General features: G+C 62.0%; 1 protein-coding gene across 1 annotated transcript; it reads right to left on the bottom strand.

Annotated features, from left to right (window-relative positions):
* Positions 1–996: 996 nt before the first annotated feature.
* On the bottom strand, positions 997–6034 carry LOC128819873 (myosin light chain kinase, smooth muscle-like). The gene is made up of 11 exons (XM_054000265.1): positions 5503–6034; positions 4552–4631; positions 4054–4211; positions 3612–3702; positions 3288–3491; positions 2798–3015; positions 2298–2421; positions 2067–2219; positions 1792–1912; positions 1628–1718; positions 997–1295 (listed from the first exon to the last, which is right to left on the bottom strand). The coding sequence occupies exons 3-11, from the start codon at positions 4067–4069 to the stop codon at positions 1168–1170; spliced, it is 1146 nt and encodes a 381-aa protein (XP_053856240.1). The 5' UTR covers positions 4070–4211; positions 4552–4631; positions 5503–6034; the 3' UTR covers positions 997–1167.
* Positions 6035–11509: the final 5475 nt, after the last annotated feature.

Raw genomic sequence — 11509 nt, 5'->3', positions numbered from 1 at the left:
TCGTGCCGTGGTTAATGCTGGAAGGAGCCTCTGGAGGGCACCTGGTCCCCATCTCTGCTCCAGCAGGGGCCCCAGGACTGTGTCTAGACAGATTTTTAATATCTGCAAGGATGAAGAGCACACAACCTCCCTGAGCAACCTATGCCAGCACTCCATTAGCAGCAAAAAAAGTGTTTTCCTGAGCTTCAGATGGTGTTTCAGGTGGTGCCCATGGGCTTTGGGCACTGCTAAGAAGAGCCTGGTTTTATCCTCCCTCCAGGTATTGATGTGAGTGGATGAGATACCTCTGAGCCTTCTCATTCCTAAAAAATCCCATCTCTCCCAGACATTCCTTGTGGCTGAGGAACTCCAGTGTTTCCTCATCCTTTATCAAACTCCCCTGTGTGTCCATGCCACGGGGGTAGTGGGGCCCCCAGGGCACAGCACGGTCCTGCAGGGGTGGCCTCACTGACTTTGGGAATGATCCCTCCCTCCTCCTGCAGCCCAGGGTCCCACTCACCACCTTTCACCAAGGGCACACCGATGGTCAGTGGTCACCCCAGTGCCCAGCAGGACCCCCAGCCCAATCTCTGTCCCAGCTGGGTGTCCCTCAGCATGTGCCTGGGCTTGTTCCTCCCCACAGCTCCCGAACACCAAGTTTGGCCTCCTTAGGCCAAGGCTGGAGGTCCCACAGCAGTTTCCAGCCCCACCAGTACCAGAGTTGGCCCAGAAATGGAGAGAGCAGAGGCCTCAAGGCTGATCCTGGCCCATGTGAGCTCAGGACATGATGACAAGGAAGGAATAATTCCTTCCTCTGTTAAGGAAGGAATTCTCTTCTGAGCAAGGAATACCATGGCTGCTGTGCCCATCACTCAAGGCTGGTGGCCCAGGTGGGCAAGAGCCTGATGCCAGCTCCCAAAGGGTGGGCACAGCTTGAGCAGCTCTTTCCTACCTGTCCCAGTGAGTCTGGGGGAAGTAGGACCGGCACAGGGAGTGCAGAGATGGTCAGTGCTTTATTGGTGGCATGTGCCTGGCAGGGACAGCAGCACAGGGACACCAGGGACCCCAGAGCTCACCCACAGGGGTTCTGGGTCTGCCCCAGGCTGGCCAGGTCACCGTGGGAGCTGCTGGAGAGGGCACCATCCCCATCTCTAGGTGGTCCAGGACGGGGGTGCCAGGGCCACGCTGTCACTGCCCTGAGGCTGCAAAGCTCCCACCATCCTCCTCCTCCCGGTCTGTCAGCAGCTCCAAGGGGTTGGCACCTCGTTGGGGCAGAGCTCTGGGGGGCTGTTCCTTCTCCAGGCTGCAGCCCAGGCCTGCAGGAGATGGGCAGAGGGAATGGTGAGGAGCTGGCAGGATCCAGCCTCTCCCCTGTGCCAGAGGCACCCGTGGGGATCAGCTCTGGGTCACACAGGGCAGGATGAGCCCGTCCAGGGCTGCATCAGAGACCACCCCACAAGAATGAGGATGGAGAGAGCCTTGGGCCCCAGAGCAGAAGTGGCACTGTGGGGCCATGCTTGGGTGTTTAGGGGCACCCAGGGTGGAGCAAAAAAAAGGAGGAGGCTGCCCAGGAGCACAAGGTGGAGATGGCAAAGCAGAGAGAATGGGCTGAGGGGGGCACTGGGAACAGTGCCTCGGGGGCCATCACCTTCCTCATCCTGAGCCTCTGATGCCTTCCCCTCCACGCTCTGGGACAGCAGGGTCAGCCTCTTGAGGGCCAGCAGGGCTTTCCCTGTTTTCTGGAGGGAAGAGAATGGGCACTGAGCCCTTCAGCCAGAGGCATCCCCCTGTCCCCATCATCCCACCAGGTACCTGCCACTTCCGGCGTGCCAGGAACTGCCTGATCCTCTCCTTGGACAGCACCCTGGGGCTGCTGGGCTGGGGGTGCTGCAGCCAGGGGTGCAGCAGAGCCCCCGCACTGGGGAGCCGCCGGCTGCAGCACACAGAGGGGGTCATGGGGGGCTCCTCCACCCTCACCTGGAGTGTTCCCTCCACCAAAGGCAGAGCTTTCCCCCGCCCATCCCCTCAGCACTCCAAAATCCAGCCCAGCTCCAGCTGAGCAGCCCACAGCCACCCCCAGGCCCTACCAGGGGTCCTTCTGCAGCAGTTGGCTGATGAAGTCCTTGGCTTGCTGGGAGATCTCTGAGAAGGTCTCCTCCTCAAAGTCCCACTGGGCAGCTGTGACATTGCTCAGGGTCTCCATGTCGGTGTCCCCCTGGAAGGGCGACTCCCCACTCAGCCTGAAGAGGTGACCCCGGGGCATCAGTGAGAGCTCAGCCCCCTCCAGCCCAGCCTGCCCAGCCCAGGAGGGAACTCACAGGATGTAGCAGATGACACCAACACTCCACATGTCTGTGGAGAAGCTCACGGGCTCAAAGGCGACCACTTCTGGAGCCATGAATTCGGGGGTGCCGTGCAACACCTTCACGGGGGTGTCTGCAGCTGCAGAGAGGATGCAGGAGGCCCGTTGGGATCTCCCTGGGGCGAGTGGCCAGCTGGGATGGCCCTGGGGCAGAGGACACGCCAACACAGCCCAGGTGGAGGAGCCCCTGTGCCCAGGTGGAGCTGCCACCCTCCAAGGCTGATTGCAGGTCTTGGTGCACTCCTGGAGCACCTCTGTGTGCCAAACAGGCACAGGGGCCCCGGGGGTCTCCACCTCGGCAGCAGGACTGGGGACACACAACTTTGCCCAGAGCATCGGGTGGCTGTCAGGAAGGGCCCAGGCAGGAGGACACCAAGCTGCTGTGCCAGGCCAGATCCTGTCCCTGTGACAGTGCCAGTCCCTGCCCCAGAGCCCCAGGAGCCCCTTCATGCTCACCCAGCTTCCGTGCCAAGCCGAAGTCGATGATCTTGATCCAGTGGCTGCCGGGGCTGACGCAGACGATGTTCTCGGGCTTGAGGTCGAGGTGGACGATGGCCTGGCCGTGCATGAACTGCAGCCCCTCCAGGATCTGCTGCACGTACTGGGCACTGCTGGGCTCTGTGTGCTCGAAGTCATCGTCCACGATGCGCTCAAAGAGCTCCCCACCTGCCACGCTGGGGGCAACGAGGTGCTGGGGATGCTTTGGGGCCTCACCAGCCCCAAGGAGGGGAAGCCCCAGCAGAGAACCCAGACTCAGCACTCTGGGAGGACCTCACCACTCGTAACTCCAGAGTCACCAGGTTCCCCATCCATCCATCCATCCATCCATCCATCCATCCATCCATCCATCCATCCCACAGCACAGGGACCCCTCCCTACCTTCAGTGCTCCCCCTGGCAGAGCCCAGCACTGTCCCACACCTCCAAACCTGTCTGCCCCCACTCACTACTCCATCACCATCACCAGCTCAGCGGGGCCCTGGAAGGCGTCGAGGCACTGCACGAGGCGTGGGTGATGCAGGAGGTTCATCAGCTCCACCTCAGCCCGCGCCGCCTGCTTCTCCTTTGCTGTGCGTGTCCGGAAATATTTCCCAGCCCGGATTTTGCCCGTGGCCTTTTCCTGCAGCCTGTACACAGTCCCGAATTTCCCCCTGGGACAGAGGAGGATGAGGGATGGAGGAGCCACCACCACCCACCTGCAATCCCACCAGGGCTGCGCATGGACAGCCAGGGGCCATCCCCAGGGGTGGGGACGCAGGACCCTCACTCACTCCCCCAGCTTCTCCAGCTGTGTGTACACATCCGAAACCTTGTCCTGGCTGTTGATGACCACATCACGGTGTTCAAAGGCCTCCTCAGCTCCTGGGGGTTGGATTAAGGTGGGCCATGCAGAGATCCCCCCTGCTTTGGGGACCAGGGGCCTGTCTCCCCCTCCAGTGCTAATTTCTGTGTCCCCCCTGCTCCGTCTGGGCCCAACCACCCTCCCCACACAGTGTGGATGGCACCTGGGAGAGCATGGGGGCAGGAGCTCCTGGGGCAGACCAGCAACCTACAAGTCAGGTTTGGGGTGAAAGGTGCTCTTAGGATTCAAAATCCAAGAGAAATGAGCCAGGATGGGATGGAGATTGGTGCTGATGGGGGGATGGACAGGGGTCACACCATTGCTGGGGTCCCCTGTGCCTCCCTGGGGACAGACCCAGGGCTCTGCTGTACCTCCTGCCTGGGACATGGTGGTGCCACCGGCTCCTCACAGGGTGCTGGCACAGTCAGGACAGGCGCTGGATGTGTCCCCCAGGCTGGGACAGGGCTGCTGGGGCAGGCGATGGCCACGTCTCTGCTCCAGCTGCTCCCTGGGGCTCTGCACCTTCTCCCTGCCACAAGAGACCACCAGCTTCACTCCACCAGCACCCACACTCCCCATCCCCCCGATGGACCCAGAAGGACCAAGCCAGATTTTAAAGCAAAGCCCCTTGTTGGATGGGGACAATCCCTTCCCAGGAGCACCTTAGGCTCCAAGCCATTGTTTTTCCCACGCACTGTCTTACATCAGCCAGGAAATCCCCAGGAAAACCACACTTGTAGGGCAAAGGAGCTGTTTCCTTACACATCCCTCCACACTCTGTCCCCAGAAGGGTTGGGAGGAGAGACAATGACACCCAAGGGTGTCAGGCAACAGCACCCAAACCCCAACCCGGGAGCCACAGCACTGACCTGTCACTGTCCAGTCCCTCCTGCTCCAGGCCACCGGCAGGTCGCTGACCTTTCCCAGTCACTGCGGAGCCACTGGGACGCTGGGGAGGGAGGGAAGGGGTGATGCTGGAGGTTGAGGACAACTGGAACCACACATATGGGGATGTCTTGGGGTACAGCTGGGATCATCCCTCCCACTCCAGCACTGGGAACAGCCCGGGCTGTCCCCTCCCTTTCCTTCCCAGCAGAGCGCTTCCGGACTTGGGGCATAAACAACCCCCCAGCACCCACGGGCTGTCCCCAGATCATGCCTCAACGCCCCCTTTGGCACCGTGCAGGGCCACAGGTCTGCAGCACGGAGCTCTGGCAGAAAAACCCCAGGGTAGGGGGTGCTGCAGAGACCCAACACACCTCATTACACAGCAGAGACTACCCAGCCCTGCTGTGCCCTCCCAGCCCTCATACAGAACTGGGGCCTCTCACAGGTTAAATCCGCAGCTGACCCAGCCCCGGCCAACCCCCGCCTCTGCCCCACCCATGGGTGGGTTCGTGCAGAGGGGTTGAGCACCCACAGCTGCCCCCCGTCCCTGCTCCACCTGCAGCCAATATCCCAGCGGAGCCATCGCTCTCCCCAGCACAAGCCCAGGGCTTCGGCTTCCCGGGAGAGCTCAACCCCGGCTTCAGGGAAGTGGGGGTGAAGGTGAATGGGGAGCTGCAAATCTACTCCGGGCCTCCAAAGCAGGTGGTTTGGAGGAAAAATGTGTTTCCCAGCTTTTATCCCCCAAAAGCAGGAGCGTGAAGCAGCTCTGGCGCCCGGTGCTGCCGTTTGCCCAGATTTAAAGTGATCGTGATTTCCTCCCGGAGCTGACTCCAGCCCCGGGGATCAGGCAGTGGCACCGCACAGGGACAAGAAATCCCGGGGGAGCCCGCTGGCACAGCAGCTGGGGCACAGGGGGTGTCACCTGGGGTTACCTGCTGTCCGCAGCCAGGTCTCGGGGAGCTTTGGGGCGATGCCAGCGCCTCCAGACGCGTCCCAGTGCCGCTCCCAGGCTCGGCTCAAAGTCCACGGTCTCCGGCAGGGAGCAGGGGACAAATGTCCCCAGGGCAATGGCGGGGTCACCACGACCTCGCCGTGCCTTTGTCACTGCCAGACCTTGCCAGCGGGGCAGAGCTGGGCCCGGGGGTCTCCCCCGCTCCCGGGGCCGAGGGATGTGTGGATGCTCCGAGCTCGGCGGTGCCGCCAGCGCTCGGCTCGACCCCGCTGGGATATCGACTGCGGGGACACGATAGGACACGGGGGTGGCCGGGCTGGGGACAGGCAGCTGGAGCACGGCTGGGTGCATCCCGGCGATGGACGCGCTGCAGCTGCGGGCCGTGAGCCGCCCGGCCGCTCTCGGGGCAGGATGAGGCCGGGCGGGCGGCGCTGGGCGGCTCCCGGCGCACGGGGACCGGGGACAGCCCCGGAACGCGAGGGATCCCGGCAGCCGCTTGATGTCAGTGTTGGCCTGACGCTGGTCCCGACGGCAGCGGAGAAAGGAGCAGAAGAAGAAAGATTTGGGGTCTGGGGGATCTGTGGAGGGCTGGCATCACCCGCGTCCCTGCGGGATGTGCCGGGGTGGAGCACCTGGAGGGTGAATCCCTCGGGAGCCGCATTCCCTGTGGATGGAGGGTCGCTTCCATGAGACATCAGCAGCAGGGAGAGCTGGCTCTGGGGCAGGGATCGACAGCAGATCAATCCATCCTGTGGGACTGTCTCGTTACCGACAGCGCTCCATTTACCGGCCACTGGCCCGGCCCTGTCCCACACCTTTGCCTTCGGATTTGGGAAGGTGGCCCATCCAAAATGTCCAGCGGTGCCTTACTCACCACCTCTCCTTGTGCCTTAAAAAAATAATTAATCTAATTAATTAATCATTAGTAGTCACACCCAGGCAGCCATTCCAGCTTTGGGAATCAGGGTGTCCCCATCTGCCCAGGGAATCCTCTGGCACGGCTGGGATGGGATTCCCAAGTGACTCCCCCAACCCCAAACCCAGTCGTGCTGCCCATGGGGTGCTCACCAGACCCCCCCAGTTCACCCTGACCGCCCGTGGAGCCCCCCTTCCCCTTTGGGCTGAGTCAGGACCCTCTGTGCAGACTCGGCTGCCTCTGCTTTTCTGTAGGTCGCACAATAAACGGTGTCACCGCAGGGCTCAGCTGGGACCTTGGTGCTGAGTGACAGCACGGGGGACGGGGTCATATCAATGGGTGCTGGGTGTCTGTCTGTCCTTGATCCCCTTGTGCTGAGAGAAGGGCTCGATGGCCTCAGGGGGACATGGCCCCTGCTCCCTGTTATCCCAGGGGCACGGCCCCTGTTCCCATCACCCAGGGGGGACACGGTCCCTGCTCCCCATTTCCCCAGGATGGAAGACTCAGCACATGTGCCAGACGTGTGTGGGGACCTGGGTGACATGGGGACGTGGAGGGCACTGTGGCCTTGGGGGGCACAGGGAATACAGGGGCACACGGAGAACATGAGCACAGGGGACACCATGGGCATGGGGACACAGGAGGGTACTCAGGGGACTTGGGGGGACCAGGGGAACGTGAAGGGGACGCTGGGAAGGCAGCGGATACAGGGGACAGGGGGACATGGAAGCCACAAGGGCCCACAGGGCCCACAGAGGCCATGGAACAGATGGAGGGATGCAGAAGACATGCGGGGGACAGGGGACATCGGAGGAACACGGGGGACACAGAGGACATGGGGGCACACGGGGGCACTCCAGAGACAGAGGGCAGCAGGGACACCAGGACGGAGGGACATGGAAGCACAGGGACCTGGGAGGGTCTGGGGCCACCTGGGGGACACGGAGGCACAGCGAGGGACACGGGAGGGGCGAGGGGACATGGGGGGACATGGGGGGACACGGGGGGACACGGGGGGACACGGGGGGACACGGGGGGCGGGGCCAACGCCCGGGGCGCGCCGCTGATGGGCGGGGCCGGCCGCGCACGTGCTGGGGGCGGGGCTACGGCGGGGGGCGGGGACGTTCGGAGCGGAGCTTCCGGGTTGGGCGAGGCCGGCGCGTTGCGCAACGCGGTGGGCGTGACCATGCCCTTATTGGGAGCAGTGGGCGGGGCCAGGCGGGGCACACGTGTGCGGCTTTGGCGCCCCGCAGCGCCCGCGGGCGGGGGGAGCGGCCGGGGACTGGGAGCACTGGGAGCACTGGGAGCACTGGGAGCACTGGGAGCACTGGGAGCTGGATACCGGGAGTGCTGGGAGCTGGGAGCACTGGGAGCTGGATACCGGGAGTGCTGGGAGATGGGAGCACTGGAAGCACTGGGAGATGGATACCGGGAGTGCTGGGAGATGCGAGCACTGGGAACATTGGGAGCTGGATACCGGGAGTGCTGGGAGCTGGGAGCACTGGGAGCTGGATACCGGGAGTGCTGGGAGATGGGAGCACTGGAAGCACTGGGAGATGGATACCGGGAGTGCTGGGAGATGCGAGCACTGGGAACATTGGGAGCTGGATACCGGGAGTGCTGGGAGATGGGAGCACTGGGAGCTGGGTGCTGCGAGCGCTGGAGGAGGGGTGATGGAATCACTGGGAGATGAGTGTGAAGAGCTGGGAGCACTGGAAACACTGGGAGATCAGTGCTGGGAATGCTGGAATTCCCGGGAACTGGGTGCGAGTGCTGGGAGTGATGGCTGATGCCTGCTGGAAGCACTGGAATCACTGGAGCTGGGTGCAGACTGCTGGTGGAAATGAGAGCACTGGGAGATAAGTGTGGGAAGTTGGGTGCTGGAAGTCATGACTGATGTGTGATGAAAGTGCTGGGAGCGCTGGGAGCTGGGTGGAGAGCTGGGAGCTGTGGCTGATGCATGCTGGGAGTGCTGGGAACACCGGGATCCAGGAGCTGGGGGTGCCGGGATGCTGGGACATGGAATGCTGGGTGATGCATGCGGAGATCTGGGATCCGGGTGCTGGGAGCTCAGTGCTGGGTGCAGGTGGGACGGTGGCTGCTGGGAGCTGGGTCCTGGTTGCTGAGTGCTGGGGTCAAACCCCATTCTGCAGCATTAGTGTTGTGCAAACATGCCCCAAAATTATTCCTGGCAGCGTGGAAAGGGCTGTGGTACCCTGGCTTTGGGATGCCATAAAGGGTGGGAGGACCAGGGGAGGCAATCGGGGTTGGTCGTGCTCAGCCAGACAGTCCAAGGTGTGGAGGAGCTAAGATATGGCTGGAAAAGACCCAAATACATGGAAAATAAATCAATCTGGATCTATAAACCACAGTATCTCTGGCACCAGCTCGGGAATCAGCCTGTCCCTGTGTGGGCTTGGCTGATCCAGCTCCTCCAGGCAGCCTCGGGACCTTGGACCTGCTCCTGCAGCCCTGGGGAGGTGCAGCGAGTCAGGGACGGGACTGGCGGTGCTCCCACGGCCAGGGAGCGCCCTGGGCAGGGGGATTGCCTCTGCCCCCTGACAACAACCCCACGGGGTGACAAAGAACGGCCCATGGGACCTCAGAGAGCCTCTCCGTGGCTAAAGGCGCTGCGGGGGAGTGACGGAGGGGCCGGAGCTGGGCTCAGAGATAAGCCCAACGCCCGGAGGTGTGGGGGTTATCAGCACCCCAGGCTGCTCCTGGCTCCTCCAAAGCCCTGCGTGCTCCCCCGGTGCTCTGCTCAGGGCAGCAGCAGGCAGGGAAGGACAGAGGATCCCGTGGCTGAGGCTGTCATCAGGCTCTGTCCCTCTGACAGCACAAAATCCCAGGAGATGGGACACGCCGGGAGTCAAACCCCACCTGCACTAGCTGGGGACTGATGTCACAGCTCCTGATACAGAAACCCCCCAAAAATGGGTATTTTCTGGCTTGTAGGGATGGGTCAGCACAGGGAGAACATCTGAGAGCTCAGGGGCTGCCAGGAGCAGCCCCCCTGTCCCAGGAGCATCCCAGAGCTCCTGGCTCTGCCTCCCTGCTGTCCCAGGGACATCCCAGCACACCAGGGACAGGGACAAACCCCCTGGAGGGGCTGTGCCAGCGCCAATGCCCCCATCCTGGGCCTGTGGGGACAGGAACAGCCCCCAGGGGCTGAGGGCACCTGGTCCCATGCCTGGAAACCCTTCCTGGGATGTGGCACCAATGTCACCAGTCCCCCAAGCTCTGCAAAAAGGGTTCCCTTACTGGTCATACTGGGACAGTCCAGGGGGAAGTGGATTTGTCCCCTTCCTCCCCACCCAATTCCCAATATTTGGCCCATTTTACACCTCCCCATCCCCTTTCCCACTTAGGAACAGCCAGGCCATATCCAACACCAACCCTCTGGTCAGAAAACGTTTAGCACAATTAACCCCCACTCATTAAATCCCATAATGGGGAGGAGAATTTATGATTGAGGATTTACCAGCCCAGGAAAAAAAAAAAAAAAAAAAAAAAAAAAAAAAAAAGAAGAAAGCAAACCTCTTAAACCTCTTTGTCTTTTCATAACATCAGAACTTAATTCCAAATGCTTCAAGTGGCTGCTCAGCCTCATTCCCTGAAATGTTCTTCCCAAAAATCACACAAGGACAGGGCCTGGCCAGCCTGCTCCAGATAATGGGAGTTCAAGATGACCAACTTTAAAGGGAGAGACTTTTTGGGTTTGTAGTGAGGTGCTTTTTGTGCTTTTTTTTTTCCCTTTTATTTGCAAAATTTATTGCTTATTTTTGCCTTTTACATGCTCTGAACTCCCAAGGACACATTCCCTTTAAATTCCTGCTGACTGAACCCCCTGTGCACACCCCACAGGGCTCAGTGAGCATGGGGCACAACCAGTGGGGAAAAATCCCCTTGAAACCCTTGGGAAAGCTCATGGACTTTGCCCTTTGGGTCATTTCTCTCCTTGAGATCTGAGATGGAGGCCAGATAACCCTGGGAGGAGCCCTCTGCAGCGCTGGAATTGGGCAGACGGGCGACTGGAGGGGAGAACTGTCACCAGACAGGAGATCTGGGGGGAGAACTGCCACCAGACAGGAGATCTGGGGGGAGAACTGTCACCAGACAGGAGATCTGGGGGGAGAACTGTCACCAGACAGGAGATCTGGGGGGAGAACTGTCACCAGACAGGAGATCTGGGGGGAGAACTGTCACCAGACAGGAGATCTGGGGGGAGAACTGTCACCAGACAGGAGATCTGGGGGGAGAACTGCCGCCCCCTGAGCACACCGAGCTCCCACCGTGCTGAGGGGACACGTGTCTGCTAACTGTGGTCTGTGTGTGCTAATTGTGATCGATCTAATTGTGGTCGATCTAATTGCGATCCTGTGATCCTGATCTGTGCCTGCTGCTGCCCGGGCACGGTTCTGGAGAAGGACAGAGGCGTTAGTGAGCCAAACTTCAGACGGCTGAAGAGGAAGCCAGGCCTAGAGCCAGGCACCCTCATTTGGGGCTGCAGACCCCACTTTGGAGTCGAACACCCCCCTGAAGCGCTGGGGTCACCCCCTCGATCCAGGCCCCTCCCTGCATCCTCCCCGCCACCGGAGCAAGGCCTCGGGCCCCTGGGCCGCCCCGGCCGAGCAGCCCTCAGGGCCGGCTTTCGGTGTCGCCAAACCGGCCAAAACCCTCCTCCCGGAGCCCCACGGGCCCTGCCCGCCCCGCCGAGGACCTCCGGATCCCGCAAGCCCCCCCGGGCACATCGGGGCTCGCGGGAGGCCTCGGTGTTCGCTGTTCCGCCCCGCGGCAGGAGCGGGCCCAGCCGCGCCGGGGCCCGGCCCGCTTCCTCCGCCTACCGCCGTGACACAGCGCCCGCCACGTGCGGCCGCGGGGCGTGCTGGGGCGGCGAGTCCGCAACCGCCCCGGCCCCTGCACCGCAAGGCGTAAGTGGACTACAACCCCCACAATGCCTCGCGGTGGACACACGCACCGCCTTTTCCTCTGCTATTCGCGTTTCCATTGGCTTCGCCGGGCCGTCACGCAGCGGCACGGCGGGTTCTGATTGGCAGGAGGGCGGCGGAGC

This window comes from Vidua macroura, chromosome 27, assembly GCF_024509145.1.
Source record: "Vidua macroura isolate BioBank_ID:100142 chromosome 27, ASM2450914v1, whole genome shotgun sequence".
Classification (NCBI taxonomy): domain Eukaryota; kingdom Metazoa; phylum Chordata; class Aves; order Passeriformes; family Viduidae; genus Vidua; species Vidua macroura.
This window is presented reverse-complemented; position numbering and strand designations above follow the sequence as displayed.